At 50.4% G+C, this 23201-nt stretch overlaps 3 protein-coding genes and 1 long non-coding RNA gene across 4 annotated transcripts; 2 read left to right on the top strand and 2 right to left on the bottom strand.

Annotated features, from left to right (window-relative positions):
* Window positions 1–3470: 3470 nt before the first annotated feature.
* On the bottom strand, window positions 3471–4868 carry LOC135576100 (feather keratin 1-like). Its single transcript, XM_065039464.1, has 2 exons — window positions 4782–4868; window positions 3471–3800 (listed from the first exon to the last, which is right to left on the bottom strand). Exons 1-2 carry the CDS (start codon window positions 4866–4868, stop codon window positions 3471–3473), a joined length of 417 nt encoding a protein of 138 aa, XP_064895536.1.
* Window positions 4684–5883, top strand: LOC135576171 (feather keratin 1-like). Its single transcript, XM_065039895.1, has 2 exons — window positions 4684–4802; window positions 5147–5883. The coding sequence occupies exon 2, from the start codon at window positions 5168–5170 to the stop codon at window positions 5474–5476; it is 309 nt and encodes a 102-aa protein (XP_064895967.1). The 5' UTR covers window positions 4684–4802; window positions 5147–5167; the 3' UTR covers window positions 5477–5883.
* A 10662-nt stretch (window positions 5884–16545) lies between these two features.
* On the bottom strand, window positions 16546–16854 carry LOC135576099 (feather keratin 1-like). Its single transcript, XM_065039463.1, has one exon. The coding sequence runs from the start codon at window positions 16852–16854 to the stop codon at window positions 16546–16548; it is 309 nt and encodes a 102-aa protein (XP_064895535.1).
* A 3123-nt stretch (window positions 16855–19977) lies between these two features.
* Window positions 19978–22849, top strand: LOC135576169 (uncharacterized). The gene is made up of 2 exons (XR_010467809.1): window positions 19978–20028; window positions 20377–22849. It is a non-coding gene; the product is annotated as an uncharacterized LOC135576169 (long non-coding RNA).
* The last annotated feature ends 352 nt before the right edge of the window (window positions 22850–23201 follow it).

Below are 23201 nucleotides of genomic sequence, written 5' to 3'. Positions count from 1 at the left end.
CATGGACTCCACACAATCCAATATGAATTCAAGGAAAACCATTTATTACAGAAACAAGCCTCCTTATATATGCAGTTATTTCCTGATCACGCATCCACGCTACAAGCACGCATTCGCTGATTGGATATTGTCTATGTTCATGAGCTGCCCACGCGCCCGAGTCTCACTGCTAATAGGTCTCTTGATTTATGTCTTCTTGAGGCCCTGTTATTGCAGAACTGCCTCACTCCCACAGCAGCTCCTGTTTTCAGCTTTCCCAGGTGGCCTTGAAATTCCTTTGGGCCTGGCTAGTTCAGTAATAAATCTCCATCTAACAGAAACCCATCCACACATTAACTTCAAGAAATTCCCTCAAATCTCCCACATGCAGCCACTGGAGTGACACCGGCTCCATGGTGGGAAACACAGCATTACCCCAGGAAATTCAAGACTGGTTTTGTATATTTTGTATTATTTTCTCTGTTTATTAGTAGCATTAGTAAATCATTTTTAACCTTCCCAACTTGCAAATCTCTCTCCCTTTTCCTCCTATTGCCTTGCATTAATGGGGTGGGCAGGGGGTGTTCACAAAGACCACAGTCTATTGTAACCCTGCAGTAAACGGTGACCGTGTCCAAGGAGGGTGACTGCACAATGTCCCCGGGAAACCTCTTTCACTGCCTGACCCACCTTTTCTGAAAACCATTTTCTTCCTACCAGGTACAAACCTTCCTACCAGGCCCATTGTCTCTAGTCCTCCAGCCACACACAGCCAGTGTTGAGCCTCGATCTGTCTTCTGTGGGACCTCAACACTGCTACTCCAAAGCTGCTCTTCATTCTCACAACAAATATTGTCTTCAGCAAGCCCCGTGCCCCCCGTCACTGCTCCCCACACAAGTGCTCCAGCTCCTCACCATCCTGGAACACCTTCTGCTGAACACACTCCACTTGGCCAAGGTGTTTCTTGCATCACGTCTTACTTGCATTACAGCAGTGTTGCAGGTGCTTCCAGGTGCTGAGAAGAGTGGGAGAGTCACTACCCTGTATCTCCTATCTGAGGTCCTGGTCACCATGGCCAGGATGCTGATGAGTGTGCTTGGTCCCCAAAAACAGTGCTGGAGTTGCACCTGTTTTGCTGGCGTTACTGCGAAAGCACCTTTGCCTGGCCCTGCTGTTGGGCTGCTGCCTCTCAGGGCATGAGAGATTCATGGGGAAATAGGGCTGGTACTATCTGGACATTCGTCACCTTGTCCAGCTGTGTCCTACAGCAGTTGAGCAGCTCCTTTCCTCATCTGCAAGCCTCTCTGCAGCCTTTGCTGCTGCTCACCACGCTGCTTTAGAGACATTCTCAACAGCCCTTGGAGACACTCAGCCTGAACCCGCTGCCTCTTCTCCTGCCAGTGCCTCTCCCTGCTCCCTCCCTCCAGAAACATTCCCAGGAAGCTCTGGGCACAGAACGGGAAGGAGCAAGATGAGGACGACTTGCGCTGCATGTGGGTCTGTGTGGTGTGTAGAACCCAGTCAGCATTAACCACCTACCAACTGTTCTCTTCGTTCACTGTCCCAACAGTATGGGGGCAGATTTGGAAGAAAAGGAGAGCAAAATACCTTTCAGTCAAGATAAGGACACTCCTAGAGGGGAAGTGAAAAAAAAAAATGAAATAACAAGTGATGCAAAAGCAATCATCCACCACTTCACAGCACTAGCTCGATGCCTCAGCACCTTCTGAAGAACAAGTACTTTGAAAAGACTGGCCACAGTCGTTCACTGAAAAATCTTCGTGTTAACAACCACCGCCCAACCATGCCCAAGAACTGCTTCCCAGAATCACCGTGAGGAACGTTTCTCTCAATGGGTATCTTGGAACAGTGTCTGCAGGGAAAAGGATGACACACAGGCTTGGACTGGGATGCAGAAGAACTTGGAGTTGTCCCCAGCTTTACACCGGAGTCCACGAACCTCACAGTAAATCACCGGTTTTAATTAATAGCAGTAAACACCTCACTAAAGAATAAGCAAGAACCCCAGGGGTATACACAAGAAAACAACCCCACATCCGTTTCTCTGGGAAGAGGGAGCTGAATTTCCTCTTCCTCTCCGCTAGACAGCTCCCCCAGCACTGAAAGGGCCCCAATGCCAGGACAAAGCCCAGAACATTTGCTTCTATTAATATGTTCCAAACATCAGCAAAATCAAGAGATAAGCAGTTCAGTGAGCAAACTGCCTTTGCTGTACAGTGGCCTGTAAATTGGTAACTGCTACAGCTAAAACCTGCTCAAATCAAAACTGCTGCTGTCTCAAACCCCACAGGAAGCACCAAAAAGACCGGGGTGACGTGACCTTGTCTGGTCACCAGATGTCCACCGAGATGCTCTATTACTTCCACCTCCTTGAGCAAGACATGGAGAATTACAGACATTACAGAGTTGTAGGCTGAGATACAAGCAGTGTGAGGAAGAAATGCAGAGGCCACGTAGAAACGCAAAGCATAGTAAAAAAGATTTATTTGCTGTTTTCTATCAGGAGGTGATTTTCAGCCAATTCCTGCAAAGCAAGGCCAGAGTACATGTAGTGGTTGCTTTGAAAAATGAATGGACAAATAATGAACGGCCCCTCCACTTCCTCCTTATTTCTCTTACAGTTCTTGCTCAGCACAATGTCATATGATACCGAATGTCCCTTTGGTCACTCTGAGTCAACTGTCCTGCAGATGTCCTGCCTTGTCCCATCCCATTCTCTTGCCTAGCACCAGCCTATTGGCCTTTGGGAGTGTGGCTGGAGACACAACCTTGCTGCTGTGCAAGCACTGCTCAACAAAAGCCAAAACACAGATGTGCTGTCATCAGAACCTTTCCAGCTACAACTGCAAAGCACAGCATTATGAACACTGCTGTAGGGAAAGAGAATTCCATCCCAGTCAGAATAAACACAATTGTGCCAAAAGCCACCACACAAGCACACTAAAAACAGCCCTCCCAGCATAATTCTTGAAGACCATTCTTCTCCCTGGGCACCTTGGGAAAGCATCTGCAGAGGAAAAGATGACACAGAGACATGAGCTCAGGTGCAGAAGAACTTTAATGAGGCAAAAGAGTGAAAGAGGTGGATAGGAATGGAGATCCTGGAGCAGGAAGCACCAGGGGCAGACAGGAATATGTAACTCACGGCTGTGGAAGAGGTTGAACCACGTCTCCGTCTGCCTGTCCCACAGAGGGGGAACGGCCAGCAGGTCCTCCCTAGGCTGACTTTGTGGAACTCACAGCCCAGAGGAGCACAGGAGAACAAGGACACAAGAGGAACAGGAGGCACTGGAAGAGGAGAAAGGCGGCATGGGCCGTGCTTCCTGAGAGCCCAGACTGGCCCCGTCCTTTTGCAACAGATGCCAGGGCTGCTCAGCCCCTCTGAAACCAACAACCCAGTTCTCCCTCCCAAGACCAGTCCCGTCTTGTGTGTCCCTGGGGGCCTTCCCCAGGGCCATCACCAGCAGCTTTAGCAGGGGAAACACCTCCTCGTGCCACAGATGCCGCTGCCCAAGCCAGACAGGCCAAAGCCCCCGGAGTTGATGGGCACTCCCTGAGAGCTGAGGATGCTGCCAACGGCAGCGGAGGTGGAGGATCCCACGGCGGTGTTCTGCGGGAAGGAGCTGAGGATGGGGCCGGGCAGGGTCACCACCACAGGGGACGGCTGGATGTAAACATGGGAGTCCTGGCACTGCCTGACACAGGGCTCATTGCAGCTGTTGGCCAGCGGGGTTGGGCCAGAGGACTGGCAGGGCAGGCACGGGTTGTAGCAGGACATGTCTTGTGGCTGGAGCTGCACCTGGGAGAGAGGGCAGGGGGAAGAAGAACAGGGGAGATAAGTGAAGAACAGCTAGTCACCCCAACATGAGCAAGACAAGGTATGGCCTACAGACAAGAGCTGGATAATGTGTAGGGGGCACACACACTTCTCCTTCCCCTCAGGCAGCCCCGCCATGAGCGATGAAGCCCAAGGGGATCCCAACTTGCCCACAGCTCAAGGAGACACCTCAACAATACACCACCATGTCACACTTTCTGACCAATTCCCTCTCACACTACAAACACCCTCAAGACGCTGCATGGGACTAAAGGGCAGGAATGCAATGAGAAAACTTAAAGGAGGAGGAGTGGAAGGAGGTGGAGATAGGGCTTCCTACTCACCTTGATCCCAAGGAGACGGAGGCAAGAGGAGTGGATGAGAGAGTCAGGAGAAGGACCCGTTTTTATACTGCTCCTGCACCGCCCCAGGACCACAGTCACTGCACGCGGGCAGTAATTTCCCAGCAGACTCACTTCCAAAGCAGAGTATCCTATGTAAAGTTTCTATTTTGGTGCCCATCAATGCTGTCATTTCATTTCCTCGTTTCTGACATGCCTGCTCTGCCATGCAGGCTTCTTTCATGTGCTGGCTTGAAGTGCCTGAGTGGAATGACAGCAAATAGGATTTCACAAGACTTCCACAACAAAAGTAAAAACAATGTTACCTTTGAGTGTTGAGAGAAAGAGAAAGAGAAAGAGAAAGAGAAAGAGAAAGAGAAAGAGAAAGAGAAAGAGAAAGAGAAAGAGAAAGAGAAAGAGAAAGAGAAAGAGAAAGAGAAAGGGAAAGGGAAAGGGAAAGGGAAAGGGAAAGGGAAAGGGAAATAGGATTATTAGGATATTTTGCTTTGGAAGTGAGTCTGTTGGAAATTACTGCCCGCGTGCAGTGACTGTGGGCCTGGGGCGGTGCAGGAGCAGTATAAAAGTGGGTCCTGCACCTCACTCTCGCATCCACTCCTCTCACCTCCGACTTGTTGGAACTGAGGTGAGTCGGACAACCATTCTCCTCCTCTTCCTCCTCCTCTGGGGTTTCTTTGTCCCTTTGTCTCATGCAGGGTGTTGAGGCTGCTTGCCATGGGAGCGGACAGGGGGCAGAACGTGTGACAAGGACAGACTCTGGAGTGTGGCTGAAGTGTCTCCTGAGCTATGGGCTACATGGGGATCTCCCTGGTCACTCTTGGCAGGGCTCTTCTGAGGGAAAAGCCTGTGGGTCACTTACACAGCCTCCATCTCTCATCTCCAGTTTGTTCCTTGGCTCTCTCACGGTTGGGAGAAAGGCTGATACTCTGCCATCCCTCATGCTCAGCCTCCCTCTGTCCTGTCTCCTAGCTGCAGCTCCAGCCACAAGACATGTCCTGCTACAACCCGTGTCTGCCCTGCCAGCCCTGTGGCCCAACCCCACTGGCCAACAGCTGCAATGAGCCCTGTGTCCAGCAGTGCCAGGACTCCAGAGTTGTCATTGAGCCCCCAGCTGTGGTGGTGACCCTGCCTGGCCCAATCCTCACCTCCTTCCCGCAGAACACCGCCGTGGGCTCCTCCACCTCCGCTGCCGTTGGCAGCATCCTCAGCTCTCAGGGAGTGCCCATCAACTCCGGGGGCTTTGGCCTGTCTGGCTTGGGCAGCGGCATCTGCGGCACGAGGAGGTGTTTCCCCTGCTAAAGCTGATGGTGATGGCCCTGGGGAAGGAAACCAGAGACCCACCAGATAGGGCTGGACTGAAGACAAAGCATCAGGTTGTTCCTTTGAGAAGGGCTGAGCAACCCCAGCAGCTCTTGCAAAAGGACAGGGCCAGCCTGCCCTCTCAGAAAGCACAGCCCGTGCTGCCTTATCCCTCTTCCTGTGTCTCCTCTTCCTTTTCATGTCCTTGTTCCTGTGCTCTCCTGGGCTGTGAGCCCAATAAAACCAGCCTAGGGAGGAACTGCTGGCCCTGCTTCCTCTGTGGGAAGGATCTGCACCACAGCCATGGGTCACATACTCCTGTCTGCCTCTGGTGTTCTGAGTACTGGAGCTTCTCCTCAGAGCCACCTTGCTTTCTTTTTGACTCATTAAAGTTCTTCTGCATTCCAGCCCATGTCTTTGTCTCGTCCTTTCACCTGCTGATGCTCTCCCAAGATGTCCAGGGAGAGAGATGTTGCTCAGCCCTGGTTCTGGGATGGGATTGTTGGGGAAGGTTGTGCAGTGAATGTCAACTACTTTGGTATTGACTATACTTAGTCATGACTTGGGTGTAGCCTCTGATTTCTAAACATCTCCGCCTATGTGGGCTATACTGGGGTAGAACAACACAAGGCAGTTCAGTCACTACCATCACTTTGTTGAATATGGCTTTTCTTTTTCCTTGGGAAGCTCGACATTGTGAAGCAAGTAGTCAGGAGAAGGAGGAATTAATGTGGTATTGACAAGGCAGAGGCAATACTGTCCCAGGGAAGCCCAGCAGAACCTGTCCTAACCCCAGCCTTGAGACGTAGAATTTTGGGGTGAGGGAAAGACCAGGTGGAAAAGAAAAGCTGGAGAACAGGAAGGGAAAATACTGTCACAGCATCTTTGGGAAAATTTGTCCCAAGACCTGGCATGCACAGATCGTACGATCTTCTAGTTGGTGCAGAGATGCCTTCTGCAATCTTTTCTTACCTTACTCAGAGCAACCAGGACAGCTCCTGCACACTGCCTGTCTTCTCCCCTGGGAACCTGAGCTCCTTCTCCTCATTGCTGGCCCTCTATCCAGTGGGCAAAGAAGGCACAAAAACGCTGTCCTGGACCATAGGATCAGAGCATATGCATGTTGAAGGGGACCTCCAGAGGCCATTGGGTCCAAGGCCTTGCTCTACACTCAGTCAGCCATGAGTGTCCAAGGAGGGTGACTGGACAATGTCTCCAGGAAACCTCTTTCACTGCTTGACCCTCCTTGAGCTGAAAACCATTTTCCTCCTACCTTGTGGGGGACTACGGTGGGTCCATAGATCCCCTGACTAAGGGTATGGAGATAGAAATTGACCTTGAAGATATTAAGATGTAGCCTTGAGAACAAAGGAAGCAAAGAACATCCAGGGAAGTAAACAACTTGAAGGAACTAACTGACTGCAGAATAGGGGACTGGCAAGATAAGGAATAGCTTTGATGACAGTAAAATTAACCAATGATATCTTTTTATTGCAGCCTGTAACTAATAGTAAGAAGACACATGCTGATAAAGAATACATAAGAAAATGTCTGCTGTAATAGAAGAGACTGCTGTTTGTACATAAGAAGAACTTTGTCTGTGTTGTTTGTCCGTGTCAACAGCGACACTACCAGGGACAAACCTCTCATGTTTGAACATGAGCCCATTGTCTCTAGTCATCCAGCCACGCACTGCCACAGGGTTGAGTCTGGATCTGTCTTCTGTGGGACCTCACCATTGCAACTCCAAAGCTGCACTTCGTTCTCACACCATATATTGTCTTTATGCTCAGCAAGCCCTGTGCCCTCAGCCACTGCTCCCCACACAAGTGCTCCTTTGGACAAACTTCTGTTGAACACAGTCCAGTTGGCCCAGGTGTTTCTTACAATACAGCAATGTTGTAGGTGCTTTCAGGTGAGTGCTGAAGAGAGTGGGATAGTCACTACCCTTTATCTCCTATCTGAAGTCCTGGTCACCTTGGCCAGGATGCTGGTGAATGTCCTTGGTCCCCAAAAACAGTGCTGCAGTCACATCCATTTTTCTGGCATTACTGCAAAAGAATCTTTCCTTGGCCCTGCTGTTAGGCTTCTCAGGGCATGAGGGGTTCATGGGGAAACAGGGCTGGCTCATGCATCATCTTGCCCAGCTGTGTCCTAAAGCAGTTGAGAAGCTTCTTTCCTCATCTGCAAGCCTCTCTGCAGCCTTTGCTGCTGCTCACCACGCTGCTTTAGAGACATTCTGGACAGTCCTTGGAGACACTCAGCCTGAACCCGCTGCCTCTTCTCCTGCCAGTGCCTCTCCCTGCTCCCTCCCTCCAGAAACATTCCCAGGAAGCCTTGGGCACAGAACGGGAAGGAGCAAGATGATGATGACATGCACTGCCTTGATACTGTAAAATCAGCAAAATGAAGAAACTCCTAAAACCAGAGCTTAATACTTAAGAAGCAGCATTATTTATCGGTGCCAGGCACTTGCAGGGATACCTCCACCTAGCGAGGGTTCCAAAATAGTTCCAGACAAAGGTTATATCCACACAGATCATACATATTCATTACATTACCAGAAAAGGTTTTACATATGTATTACATTTCTTGGAACCACTTAGCATATGTAAATGTCCCCTTCGCAAGCATACTTCAATGAGTTGGGGTTTCTGAGGGTCTTGGGAGGAAGAAAGTAGCCTTTTTCATGCTGCCCCCAGTTGAACCGAAGTCCTGGGTGAGCACGGTTCCTTTGTTTTTCACCTTATAACTGCAAAGACAGTCTGAACTGTTTCTTGCTCTGGTCTCATCTCCTTATCTTCTAAGAGCAAGCCCATGGTCTCCTAGCCTTCTCTTGCTTATCTTAACTAATACTGTTCTTGTACCCTAACACCTAATAAATGCCTAACAGGTGACATCTGTGAACTTTATTCTTTTTGAGTGCCTAACATTTATGAACCTTATTCTTATTATTACTAATTTCTCATTTTTGGCATCAGCCTGTTGGTCTGTGTGGTGTATGGAACCTGGTCAGAACTAAGCACCTACCAGCTGTTCTCTGAATCCAATGTCCCAATGGTATGGAGGAGACTTGGAAGAGGAAGAGAGCAAAATATCCTTGGGCCAAGATTAAGACACTCTGACAGGGGAAGGCCAAAAAAGGAAAAAAAAAAAAAAAACAGAAATAACAAGTGATGCAAACACAATCACCCACCATCTCTCACCAGCAGATCAGTCCCTGAGGTCAGGTGATCGGAGCCAGCTCAGCCGGAGCTGCAGATCAGCAGATCACATCACAGTATCACAGTATGTTAGGGATTGGAAGGGACCTCAAAAGATCATCTAGTCCAATCCCCCTGCTGGAGCAGGAACGCCTAAGTGAGGTCGCACAGGAACATGTCCAGGCAGGTTTTGAATGTCTCCAGAGAAGGAGACTCCACAACCTCCCTGGGCAGCCTGTTCCAGTGCTCTGTCACCCTCACTGAGAAGAAGTTTTTTCTCAAATTTAAGCGGAACCTCTTGTGTTCCAGTTTGATCCCATTACCCCTTGTCCTACCATTGTTTGCCACCAAGAAGAACCTGGCTCCATCCTCATGGCACTCACCTTTATATATTTATAAACATTAATGAGGTCCCCCCTTAGTCTCCTCTTCTCCAAACTAAAGAGACCCAGCTCCCTCAGCCTTTCTTCATAAGGGAGGTGCTCCACTCCCTTAATCATCTTGGTTGCCCTACGCTGGACTCTCTCCAGCAGTTCCCCGTCCTTCTTGAACTGAGGGGCCCAGAACTGGACACAATATTCCAGATGTGGTCTCACCAGGGCAGAGTAGAGGGGAAGGAGGACCTCTCTCGATCTACTAGCCACCCCCCTTCTAATACACCCCAGGATGCCATTGGCCTTCCTGGCCACAAGGGCACAGTGCTGGCTCATGGTCATCCTGTTGTCCACCAGGACCCCCAGGTCCCTTTCCCCTACACTGCTCTCTAATATGTAATTTCCCAACCTATACTGGAACCTGGGGTTGTTCCTGCCCAGATGCAGGACTCTACACTTTCCCTTGTTAAATTTCATTAGGTTATTCCCCGCCCAATTCTCCAGCCTGTCCAGGTCCTGCTGGATGGCAGCACAGCCTTCTGGCGTGTCAGCCATCCCTCCCAGCTTAGTGTCATCAGCAAACTTGCTGATAGTACACTCTGTTCCCTCGTCCAAATCGTTAATGAATATATTGAATAATATTGGCCCCAATACTGACCCCTGAGGCACTCCACTAGATACTGGCCTCCAACTAGACTCCTCACCATTGACTACCACTCTCTGGCTTCTCTCCTTAAGCCAGTTTGCAACCCACCTCACTACTCTATTGTCTAGACCACACCTCCTCAACTTAGCTGTGAGGATGCTGTGGGAGACTGTGTCAAAGGCTTTACTGAAGTCAAGGTAGACCACATCCACTGCTCTGCCATCATCCATCCACCTTGTTACATTCTCATAAAAGGCTATGAGGTTGGTCAAGCATGACTTACCCTCGGTAAAGCCATGCTGACTGCCCCTAATAACCCTCTTATCCTTGATATGCCTTGAGATGGCACCAAGGATAAGCTGTTCCATTACTTTCCCAGGGACAGAGGTGAGGCTGACCGGTCTATAATTACCCGGGTCCTCCTTCTTGCCCTTTTTGAAGACTGGAGTTACATTTGCTTTCCTCCAATCCTCGGACACCTCTCCCGTTTCCCAAGACTTGGCAAAGATGATGGAGAGCGGTCCAGCAATGACTTCAGCCAGCTCCCTCAGCACCCGTGGATGCATCCCATCTGGACCCATGGATTTATGGATGTCCAGACTATGTAATTGCTCCCTAACCCAGTCCTCATCGACTAAAGCAAACTCCTCCATTGACCTGGCTTCATCCGGGGTCTCAGGGGTACAGGGCTCCCCAGGATAGCCTCCGGCAGAGTAGACAGAGACAAAGAAGGCATTCAGTAATTCTGCCTTCTCTGTATCTTCTGCCACCAGGGCACCCACCCCGTTCATCAGTGGGCCTACATTGCCTCTGATATTGGTTTTATCTGCTATGTATTTGAAAAAGTTCTTTTTGCTGTCCTTGACCCCTCTCACCAGCTGTAATTCTAAGGTGGCCTTGGCTATCCTAGCTGCCTTCCTACATCCTCTAACAGCAGCCTTATATTCTTCCCAAGTGGCCAGCCCCTGCTTCCATGACCTGTAAACTCTCCTCTTCTGCTTGAGCATACCCGACAGATCCCTATTCAACCACACAGGCCTCCTGGCTCCCTTCCTTGACTTTCTTCATGTGGGGATGCTCTGATCCTGAGCGTGGAAGAAGTAATGGAAGAATGCAATCCAGCTATCTTGGGCCCCTTTTCCTTCAAGCAGTCTTGCCCATGGGATTTCCCCCAGCAATTGCTTGAAAAGGCCAAAGTTAGCCCTGCTGAAGTCCAGGGTTGCAATTCTACTTGCTATTCTGTTCCTGCCACACAAGATGCTGAACTCCACCATCTCGTGGTCACTGCAACCCAGGCAGCCCTCAACCTTTACTGCTTCGACCAGACCCTCCTTGTTAGTGAGGATGAGATCCAGCAGTACACCTCTCCTAGTCGGCTCCTCCACCATCTGCATGAGGAAGTTATCATCAATGCACTGGAGGAATCTCCTGGACTGTGGTACAGGGTACAGGGGAGTTTTTGGGTTTTGATTTTGCAACCCGGAAGCTCCCGGCAGCCCTTTAGAAAGCAGGTGATGTGGCGTGGGTGATCACACCCCCGGCCCTTGCCTTGAAAAAGTCTCAGAGAGGGCAGCAACACATCACTACCTACCAGGTGCTGGGAGGGGCAACCAGCTTGTGAAGTGAGTGGGTACCACCCATACTGTGCTGCAGCAGCAGGTGTGGTAGGCTGTGCAGCAGGGTGTAGAGGTTGTCACTCCTTGCTTGTTAGACTATCTCACCTATTGCCCATGTCCCAGACTGCATCTGACTATGGTCTCCTCCAGACAGAGAGCTTGTCGCAAAAAGACTATGGCAACCCAGATGGAAGGCCTTTCCCAAACTGTGGCTGTTCAGGTCTCTGGCTGCAGGGAGTTCCAGAGCCTACTGATGCCAGGGGAGGGAGGCTGGCATCCACCTGTGTGAGGTGTGAGCAGGTGGAGGATCTTCCCAGCATGGTGGTGAAACTTAAGGAGGAGGTCGAGAGACTGAGGAGCATCAGGGAGTGTGAAAAGGAGATCAACTGGTGGAGTAACTCCCTGGTGTGCCAGTCAGGAAGGTCCTAGGGAGATGCCCTCCAAAAGGTGATGGACCCTCCACCCTGTCAGGCAGAGTGGGGAGACCCAAGACAGCCCCTGCCCTATCGCTGTCAGGCAGAGGCAGGGGACCAAGAAGATGAGAAGGGTTTGAAGCAAGCTCCAGTTCCGCATCATGGCCAACCCCCCTCCCTGCCTGCTTTGCTTTCCCAGGTGCCCCTCCATAATAGGTATGAGGCCCTGGATCTTGAAGAAGAGGTAGGTGAGGATGCGGTGCAAGGCCCACCTATGAGGTCACATAGGAAGAGGCAGTTGACTCCACACCTCAAGACTACCTCCGATAATAAAGAAAGAAGGGTAATTGTAGTAAGCGATTCCCTTCTGAGAGGAACAGAGGGCCCCATATGCAGAGTTGACCTCCATCATAGGGAAGTGTGCAGTCTACCTGAAGCCTGGATCAGGGATATCACCAGGGAACTCCTGAATCTGGTGCACTTGACAAACTACTACCCACTGTTGACCTTCCAGACAGGTGGGAAGGAAGCTGCATCCCATAGTCTGATGGGAATGAAGAAAGACTTCAAGGCCTTGGGACAGTTGGTGAAAGAGTCTGGGGCACAAGTGATTTATCTCTTCCCTCCTTCCATCTTCAGGTGACGATGTGGGATGGAACAGAAAAATTCAGTCCATAAATTATTAGCTACAGGACTGATCCTACAGGCAGGGCTTTGGATTCTTTGATAACAGCTGGTTTTATAAGACACCAGTACAGAAAGTGATAATTGGGAAAGTTTTATCTCACGGGACAAAAGGATGCTGGGACAGGAATTAGCAGGGCTCATTTGGAGAGCTTGTGCTGGCTGTGTTGCCAGCCAGAGACCTGGACAGGCTGGAGAGTTGGGCAGGGAAAAATTTAATGAAACAGAACAAAGGCAAGTGTAGGGTGTTGCATCTGGGTAGGAACAACCCCAGGTTCCAATATAAGTTGGGGAACAACCTGTTAGAGAGCAGTGTAGGGGAAAGTGACTTGGGGGCCCTGAGGGACAGCAGGGTGACCATGAGCCAGCAGGGGGCCCTTGTGGCCAGGAAGCCAATGGTACCTGGGGTGGGTTAGAAGGGGGTGGTCAGTAGGTGTAGAGAGGTTTTCCTGCACCTCTACTCTGCCCTGGTGAGACAACATCTGGAATATTGTGTCCAGTTCTGGGCCCCTCAGTTCCAGCAGGGCAGAGAACTGCTGGAGAGAGTCCAGCGCAGCCACCAAGATGCTGAAGGGAGTGGAGCATCTCCCGTGTGAGGAAAGGCTGAGGGAGCTGGGGCTCTGGAGCTGGACAAGAGGAGTCTGAGGAGGGACTCATTCATAGGGATCAATATGGAAAGGGTGAGTGTCAGGAGGATGGAGCCAGGCTCTTCTCGGTGACAACCAATGATAGGACACGCTACAAGCATGCATTCGCTGATTGGATATTGTCTATGTTCATGAGCTGCCCACGCGCCCGGGTCTCACTGCTAATAGGTCTCTTGATTTATGTCTTCTTGAGGCCCTGTTATTGCAGAACTGCCTCACTCCCACAGCAGCTCCTGTTTTCAGCTTTCCCAGGTGGCCTTGAAATTCCTTTGGGCCTGGCTAGTTCGGTAACAAATCTCCATCTAACAGAAACCCATCCACACATTAACTTCAAGAAATTCCCTCAAATCTCCCACATGCAGCCACTGGAGTGACACCGGCTCCATGGTGGGAAACACTGCATTACCCCAGGAAATTCAAGACTGGTTTTGTATATATTGTATTATTTTCTCTGTTTATTAGTAGCATTAGTAAATCATTTTTAACCTTCCCAACTTGCAAATCTCTCTCCCTTTTCCTCCTATTGCCTTGCATTAATGGGGTGGGCAGGGGGTGTTCACAAAGACCATCTGCCACAGTCTATTGTCGCCCTGCAGTAAACGGTGACCGTGTCCAAGGAGGGTGACTGGACAATGTCCCCGGGAAACCTCTTTCACTGCCTGACCCACCTTTTCTGAAAACCATTTTCTTCCTACCAGGTACAAACCTCTCATGTCTGAACATGAGCCCATTGTCTCTAGTCCTCCAGCCACACACAGCCAGTGTTGAGCCTCGATCTGTCTTCTGTGGGACCACAACACTGCTACTCCAAAGCTGCTCTTCATTCTCACAACAAATATTGTCTTCAGCAAGCCCCGTGCCCCCCGTCACTGCTCCCCACACAAGTGCTCCAGCTCCTCACCATCCTGGAACACCTTCTGCTGAACACACTCCACTTGGCCAAGGTGTTTCTTGCATCACGTCTTACTTGCATTACAGCAGTGTTGCAGGTGCTTCCAGGTGCTGAGAAGAGTGGGATAGTCACTACCCTGTATCTCCTATCTGAGGTCCTGGTCGCCATGGCCAGGATGCTGATGAGTGTGCTTGGTCCCCAAAAACAGTGCTGGAGTTGCACCTGTTTTGCTGGCGTTACTGCAAAATCACTTTTGCCTGGCCATGCTGTTGGGCTGCTGCCTCTCGGGGCATGAGGGATTCATGGGGAAATAGGGCTGGTTCTATCTGGACATGCGTCACCTTGTCCAGCTGTGTCCTACAGCAGTTGAGCAGCTCCTTTCCTCATCTGCAAGCCTCTCTGCAGCCTTTGCTGCTGCTCACCACCCTGCTTTAGAGACATTCTGAACAGCCCTTGGAGACACTCAGCCTGAACCCGCTGCCTCTTCTCCTGCCAGTGCCTCTCCCTGCTCCCTCCCTCCAGAAACATTCCCAGGAAGCTCTGGGCACAGAACGGGAAGGAGCAAGATGAGGACATGTGGGTGCATGTGGGTGCATGTGGGTCTGTGTGGTGTGTAGAACCCAGTCAGCATTAACCACCTACCAACTGTTCTCTTCGTTCACTGTCCCAACAGTATGGGGGCAGATTTGGAAGAAAAGGAGAGCAAAATACCTTTGGGTCAAGATAAGGACACTCCTAGAGGGGAAGTGAAAAAAAAAAAACGAAATAACAAGTGATGCAAAAGCAATCATCCACCACTTCACAGCACTAGCTCGATGCCTCAGCACCTTCTGAAGAACAAGTACTTTGAAAAGCCTGGCCACAGTCGTTCACTCAAAAATCTTCGTGTTAACAACCACCGCCCAACCATCCCCAAGAACTGCTTCCTAGAATCACCGTGAGGAACGTTTCTCTCAATGGGTATCTTGGAACAGTGTCTGCAGGGAAAAGGATGACACACAGGCTTGGACTGGGATGCAGAAGAACTTGAAGTTGCCCCCAGCTTTACACCAGAGTCCACAAAACTCACAGTAAATCACCGGTTTTAATTAATATCAGTAAACACCTCACTAAAGAATAAGCAATAACCCCAGGGGTATACACAAGAAAACAACCCCACATACGTTTCTCAGGGAAGAGGGAGCTGAATTTCCTCTTCCTCTCCGCTAGACAGCTCCCCCAGCACTGAAAGGGCCCCAATGCCAGGACAAAGCCCAGAATATTTGCGTCTATTAACATGTTCCAAACATCAGCAAAATCGAGAGATAAGCAGTTCAGTGAGCAAACTGCCTTTGCTGTACAGTGGCCTGTAAATTGGTAACTGCTACAGCTAAAACCTGCTCAAATCAAAAGTGCTGCTGTCTCAAACCCCACAAGAAGCACCAAAAAGACCGGGGTGACGTGACCTTGTCTGGTCACCAGATGTCCACCGAGATGCTCTATTACTTCCACCTCCTTGAGCAAGACATGGAGAATTACAGACATTACAGAGTTGTAGGCTGAGATACAAGCAGTGTGAGGAAGAAATGCAGAGGCCACGTAGAAAAGCAAAGCATAGTAAAAAAGATTTATCTGCTGTTTTCTATCAGGAGGTGATTTTCAGCCAATTCCCGCAAAGCAAGGCCAGAGTACATGTAGTGGTTGCTTTGAAAAATGAATGGACAAATAATGAACGGCCCCTCCACTTCCTCCTTATTTCTCTTACAGTTCTTGCTCAGCACAATGTCATATGGTACCGAATGTCCCTTTGGTCACTCTGAGTCAACTGTCCTGCAGATGTCCTGCCTTGTCCCATCCCATTCTCTTGCCTAGCACCAGCCTATTAGCCTTTGGGAGTGTGGCTGGAGACACAACCTTGCTGCTGTGCAAGCACTGCTCAACAAAAGCCAAAACACAGATGTGCTGTCATCAGAACCTTTCCAGCTACAACTGCAAAGCACAGCATTATGAACACTGCTGTAGGGAAAGAGAATTCCATCCCAGTCAGAATAAACACAATTGTGCCAAAAGCCACCACACAAGCACACTAAAAACAGCCCTCCCAGCATAATTCTTGAAGACCATTCTTCTCCCTGGGCACCTTGGGAAAGCATCTGCAGAGGAAAAGATGACACAGAGACATGAGCTCAGGTGCAGAAGAACTTTAATGAGGCAAAAGAGGGAAAGAAGTGGATTGGAATGGAGATCCTGGAGCAGGAAGCACCAGGGGCAGACAGGAATATGTAACTCACGGCTGTGGAAGAGGTTGAACCAGGTCTCCGTCTGACTGTCCCACAGAGGGGGAACGGCCAGCAGGTCCTCCCTAGGCTGACTTTGTGGAACTCACAGCCCAGAGGAGCACAGGAGAACAAGGACACAAGAGGAACAGAAGGCACTGGAAGAGGAGAAAATCGGCATGGGCCGTGCTTCCTGAGAGCCCAGACTGGCCCCGTCCCTTTGCAACAGATACCAGGGTTGCTCAGCCCCTCTGAAACCAACAACCCAGTTCTCCCTCCCAAGACCAGTCCCATCTTGTGTGTCCCTGGGGGCCTTCCCCAGGGCCATCACCAGCAGCTTTAGCAGGGGAAACACCTCCTCGTGCCACAAATGCCGCTGCCCAAGCCAGACAGGCCAAAGCCCCCGGAGTTGATGGGCACTCCCTGAGAGCTGAGGATGCTGCCAACGGCAGCGGAGGTGGAGGATCCCACGGCGGTGTTCTGCGGGAAGGAGCTGAGGATGGGGCCGGGCAGGGTCACCACCACAGGGGACGGCTGGATGTAAACATGGGAGTCCTGGCACTGCCTGACACAGGGCTCATTGCAGCTGTTGGCCAGCGGGGTTGGGCCAGAGGACTGGCAGGGCAGGCACGGGTTGTAGCAGGACATGTCTTGTGGCTGGAGCTGCACCTGGGAGAGAGGGCAGGGGGAAGAAGAACAGGGGAGATGAGTGAGGAACAGCTTGTCACCCCAACATGAGCAAGGCAAGGTATGGCCTGCAGACAAGAGCTGGACAATGTGTAGGGGGCACACACACTTCTCCATCTCCTCAGGCACCCCCACCATGAGCGATGAAGCCCAAGGGGATCCCAACTTGCCCACAGCTCAAGGAGACACCTCAACAATACAGCACCATGTCACACTTTCTGACCAATTCCCTCTCACACTACAAACACCCTCAAGACGCTGCATGGGACTAAAGGGCAGGAATGCAATGAGAAAACTTAAAGGAGGAGGAGTGGAAGGAGGTGGAGATAGGGCTTCCTACTCACCTTGATCCCAAGGAGACGGAGGCAAGAGGAGTGGATGAGAGAGTCAGGAGGAGGACCCGCTTTTATACTGCTCCTGCACCGCCCCAGGACCACAGTCACTGCACGCGGGCAGTAATTTCCCAGCAGACTCACTTCCAAAGCAGAGTATCCTATGTAAAGTTTCTATTTTGGTGCCCATCAATGCTGTCATTTCATTTCCTCATTTCTGACATGCCTGCTCTGCCATGCAGGCTTCTTTCATGTGCTGGCTTGAGATGCCTGAGTGGAATGACAGCAAACAGGATTTCAAAAGACTTCAACAACAAAACTCAAAACAATGGTACCTTTGAGTGTTGAGAGAAAGAGAAAGAGAAAGAGAAAGAGAAAGAGAAAGAGAAAGAGAAAGAGAGAAAGAGAAAGAGAAAGAGAAAGAGAAAGAGAGAGAGAGAGAGAGAGAGAAAGAGAAAGAGAAAGAGAAAGAGAAAGAGAAAGAGAAAGAGAAAGAGAAAGAGAAAGAGAAAGAGAAAGAGAAAGAGAAAGAGAAGAAAGAGAAAGAGAAAGAGAAAGAGAAAGAGAAAGAGAAAGAGAAAGAGAAAGAGAAAGAAAGAGATTTGAATATCAGAAGGAAGGGAAGATTTCTCCACTTGTCAGTCTGACAGTCTCTGTATCTGTCTTGGTGGTGAGTGCGATGAAACCTCATTAGTGCCACACAGCACACTGCACAAAGGTGTCTCGAGTTAGGAGTTTTATGCTTCAGTCCATTCACATCCAAGGGAAGAGTGGGCGGCTCATCTCCCTCTGCTCATCCTTCATGCTAAATAAGGGGATTGTTCAAGAAATATGTGGGTGGTCTCAGAAAACAGAACTCTTTTGGTAGCTGTGCCCAAAGGGCCAGGGGTCAGCATCAGGGAGAGACTTGAAGGGTGGAAGAGAACAGACACACAAACTTCAACGTCCTGGCCAAACAGACTGGGCGGTGCTGAGGAGCTCTCCTGAATTGTCAGTAAAAAGAAGGAACAAAAGCCTTGCAGAAATCTCCACTCCACCTGGGGCTCATCCCTGGGTCCCAGTGAGGCGCTGAATGACCTTAACCCTTGAGGTTATCAGGAAGGTATGTATTTCTTTATGATGCCGGACAAACGTGGAATCATTTCACCCAATGCGTGTGTAAAATTACAGTAGCTGTGAACTTGGTGAAATGCAGTAAAGTGTTACGTATTCATGAAGTTTTAGGAACGCCTGTACATGTTCATAACCTGTCCCCAAGAAGGCGGTTCTTATTACAATGAGTTCAGGAGACCATTTCCATAGTCTCCACCTCCGGCTCTCCTGGTTGCAGCTGCACAGTGATCGTGAAGCCGGGTCTTCTTCTTTGTACACGGTCACCTTTGGTTCGGTGTGATGAGTTGGTTGGGACTCAGACTGCTGAGCTGGTTAAAACTGGTGTAGCTCCTGTCCTGTGCCCAAGTTTCTGTTATCTAGTTCACCCAAGGATGCATCAAGGATGCATCCAAGGATTACCATTTTTGCAAGGCGTCAGTGAAGTCCTGTTTTTCTAACAATAAGTTACACAGAGATAAGCAAGGCTGGGCAATAGTGATGTGGGTTAAAGGGTTAACACTCTCTAAGTGTCTTTAGTGATGTGGGGTAGGGTTAGTTCTCAAGTGTCAGTTCTTTAAGTGTTCATTAGTTAATTGTCAATTCCCTGTATCACCAGGAAAAACATCTCCTGGCATTAGGGTATCAGCAGGCCTCCCCTCCACTGCCCCAAAGCCCTCCTCTTGCTGGAGCAACAACCGGTACCATTGGAGAGGCAAAGAAACCTCCCCAAACTACCCAGTGAGTGAGGGCTGTCAGGACCCTGCAGTGCCATGTGCTGGGGATGCTCAGGGACTGGACGGGATCTGAAGGGACCTGGGTAGAAAAACAGCTCTGAGACAACTTCAAGGAGGCGATGCGCTTCCCTGCCCTGCAGACATGGAGTCAGCTGGGACGCATCCCAGCAGGCCAAGGGAGTGCCTTCAGCAGGCAAGCTACCTGGGATAGACTCTCCCTACCCATGCTGAGTCACACTCTAGTTTTGGATTGGCCGTGTGTCAGGCTTCTGGTGTGAGTCCAAGCCAGGAGTGCATGCTGTCTGCAGGCCTGTATCCCACACAGGGATAAATTTCCCTGAGGCCAGGGCAGCTCCATCCCAGCCCCAGAAAAAACAGCTCTGACCGTTGGGCTGGACCCGAGTACGCAGCTCCTGGAAGCCCTAATGGCCTTTGGTCTAAGTGTGACCGTCTTGCCAGCACTCCTACAGCTCAAAGGGCTCACAGGGTGGCCAGAGTGTTTGGAAATGTGCCCAAGCCATTGTGTCTGTAGCTGGTCAGGTCCAAAGTGTACAGCCAAAGTGCATTGTGGTGTGAGGAGAGTGGGAGGAATAAGACATTGTCCTGAGCTCCTAAACGCCCCTCATTTGTCAGGAAAAAACCTGCTCCATGGGGCTCTACACAGAGCATATTTTTGGCAGGTTCCGATGTTTTCTCACACAGGAAATCCTTGCGCTTCCCCTATGGTACTTGAAATGAGAGGCTGTGGCCTGGAGGGCATGGCAGCAATGCGGAATTGAAAGGGGAGCGTTGACAGAAACCAAAACACAACCTATGTCATTAATTAGGATATTTTGCTTTGGAAGTGAGTCTGTTGGAAAATTACTGCCCGCGTGCAGTGACTGTGGGCCTGGGGCGGTGCAGGAAGCAGTATAAAAGTGGGTCCTGCACCTCACTCTCGCATCCACTCCTCTCGCCTCCCTCTTCTTGGAACTGAGGTGAGTCGGACAACCATTCTCCTCCTCTTCCTCCTCCTCCTCTGGGGTTTCTTTGTTCCTTTGTCCCATGCAGGGTGTTGAGGCTGCTTGCCATGGGAGCAGAGAGGGGGCAGAACGTGTGACAAGGAGAGACTCTGGAGTGTGGCTGAAGTGTCTCTTGAGCTATGGGATACGTGGGGATCTCCCTGGTCACTCTTGGCAGGGCTCTTCTGAGGGAAAAGCCTGTGGGTCACCTACACAGCCTCCAACTCTCATCTCCAGTTTGTTCCTTGGCTCTCTCATGGTTGGGACAAAAGGCTGATACTATGTCATCCCTCATGCTCAGCCTCCCCCTGTCCTCTCTCCCAGGAGCAGCTCCAGCCACAAGACATGTCCTGCTACAACCCGTGCCTGCCCTGCCAGCCCTGCGGCCCAACCCCGCTGGCCAACAGCTGCAATGAGCCCTGTGTCCAGCAGTGCCAGGACTCCAGAGTTGTCATCGAGCCCCCAGCTGTGGTGGTGACCCTGCCTGGCCCCATCCTCAGCTCCTTCCCGCAGAACACCGCTGTGGGCTCCTCCACCTCCGCTGCTGTTGGCAGCATCCTCAGCTCTCAGGGAGTGCCCATCAACTCCGGGGGCTTTGGGCCTGTCTGGCTTGGGCAGCGGCATCTGTGGCACGAGGAGGTGTTTCCCCTGCTAAATCTGATGGTGATGGCCCTGGGGAAGGAAACCAGGGACCTAAAGGATAGGGCTGGACCGGAGACAAATCATCAGGTTGCTCCTTTCAGATGGGCTGGGCAAGCCCAGCACCCTTTGTAAAAAGACAGGGCCAGCCTGGGCTCTCAGAAAGCACAGCCCATGCTGTCTTTCCCTTCTCCCCATGTCTTCTCTCCCTCTTGTGTCTCTGTTCTCTTGTGCTCCCCTGGGCTGTGAGCCCCACAAAGCCAGCCTAGGGAGGACCTGCTGGCCCTCCTCCCTCTGTGGGACAGGCAGATGGACACCTGGCTGGATCTGTACCACAACCATGGGTCACATACTCCTGTCTGCCCCGGTGTTCTGGCTACTGGAGCTGCCCTCAGAGCCACCTTATTTTGTTTTCTTTTGTCTCATTAAAGTTCTTCTGCATCCCAGCCCATGCCTTTTTCTCATCATGCTCAGGCCTGGTTATCGGATCAGGTTGTTGGAGAAGGTTGTGCAGTGATTGTCGACTACTTTGGTATTGACTGTACTTAGTCATGACTTGAGTGTAGCCTCTGGTTTCTAAACATCTCTGCCTACGTGGGCTATACTGGGGTAGAACAACACAAGGCAGTTCAGTCACTCCATCACTTTGTTGTATACACCTTTTCTTTTTCCTTGGGAAGCTCAAAATTGTGAAGCAGTAGTGAGGAGAAGTAGGAATGAATGTGGTATTGACAAGGCAGAGGCAATACTGTCCCAGGAAAGTCCAGGACAACCTGTCTTAACCCCAGCCTTGAGACGTAGAATTTTGGGGTGAGGGAAAGACCAGGTGGAAAAGAAAAGCTGGAGAACAGGAAGGGAATATACTGCCACAGCATCTTTGGGAAAACTTGTCCCAAGACCTGGCGTGCACAGATCGTACGATCTTCTAGTAGGTGCGGAGATGCCTTCTGCAGTCCTTTCTTACCTTACTCAGAACATTCAGGACAGCTCCTGCACACTGCCTGTCTTCTTGCCTGAGAACCTGAGCTCCTTCTCCTCATTGCTGGCCCTCTATCCAGTGGGCCAAGAAGGCACAAAAAGGCTGTCCTGGCACCATACAATCAGAGCATAATCAAGTTGCAAATGACCTTCAGAGATCATTGGTCTCAAGCCATGAGTGCCTGTCCTGGTTTTGTTTTAAAACAAGACTAGTTTCTCTTGTAGTGAATTTTCCTTTCAGCTAAGTTCTTCTAAGTAACTGCACTTTTCTGAATTTGGCTGCGTTTTTTTGAGACTCTTCGCTCTGGAGCTCATAACGGTAGCAATGACATGCAGGAGAGGCCCAGGTTTACACTTATTGCTATGGCAGTCAAGGTTACTGATAAATATTGCACGTCCCATAAGTGAGAGGGGTGTATTTGCAAGGAGGAGCAAACAGAACAGGTGACTAAAATTGACCGAGTATTCCGCCCCACACACATCATACACCCTGTAAGAGTGAGAGATCACAAGGGTCTCGTCCTCTTCAACCATGGCCGCCATCTGAAGAGGACCCTGCTTGTCGTGCCTGCTATCCTGGGCCTGGTTTCCAGACCCTGCATCTCTGAATCCAGTTCTGGTTAGTCGAAGAGTCCAGCCCAGGTCTTCCGGGTGCCTGTCCTGCAGCTGTGAGGGTGAAAAATCATGGACTCCACACAATCCAATATGAATTCAAGCAAAGCCATTTATTACAGAAACAAGCCTCCTTATATATGCAGTTATTTCCTGATCACGCATCCACGCTACAAGCATGCATTCGCTGATTGGATATTGTCTATGTTCATGAGCTGCCCACGCGCCCGAGTCTCACTGCTAATAGGTCTCTTGATTTATGTCTTCTTGAGGCCCTGTCATTGCAGAACTGCCTCACTCCCACAGCAGCTCCTGTTTTCAGCTTTCCCAGGTGGCCTTGAAATTCCTTTGGGCCTGGCTAGTTCGGTAACAAACCTCCATCTAACAGAAACCCATCCACACATTAACTTCAGAAATTCCCTCAAATCTCCCACATGCAGCCACTGGAGTGACACCGGCTCCATGGTGGGAAACACTGCATTACCCCAGGAAATTCAAGACTGGTTTTGTATATTTTGTATTATTTTCTCTGTTTATTAGTAGCATAAGTAAATCATTTTTAACCTTCCCAACTTGCAATCTCTCTCCCCTTTTCCTCCCTATTGCCTTGCTTTAATGGGGTGGGCAGGGGGTGTTCACAAAGACCATCTGCCACAGTCCTATTGTCGCCCTGCAGTAAACGGTGACCGTGTCCAAGGAGGGTGACTGCACAATGTCCCCGGGAAACCTCTTTCACTGCCTGACCCACCTTTTCTGAAAACCATTTTCTTCCTACCAGGTACAAACCTCTCATGTCTGAACATGAGCCCATTGTCTCTAGTCCTCCAGCCACACACAGCCTGTGTTGAGCCTCGATCTGTCTTCTGTGGGACCTCAACACTGCTACTCCAAAGCTGCTCTTCATTCTCACAACAAATATT

The sequence above is a fragment of the Columba livia genome, chromosome 23 (assembly GCF_036013475.1).
Source record: "Columba livia isolate bColLiv1 breed racing homer chromosome 23, bColLiv1.pat.W.v2, whole genome shotgun sequence".
NCBI classification, from domain to species: Eukaryota; Metazoa; Chordata; class Aves; order Columbiformes; family Columbidae; genus Columba; species Columba livia.
Note: the sequence above shows the minus strand (reverse complement) of the source record. Positions and strands in the feature narration are given on the sequence as shown.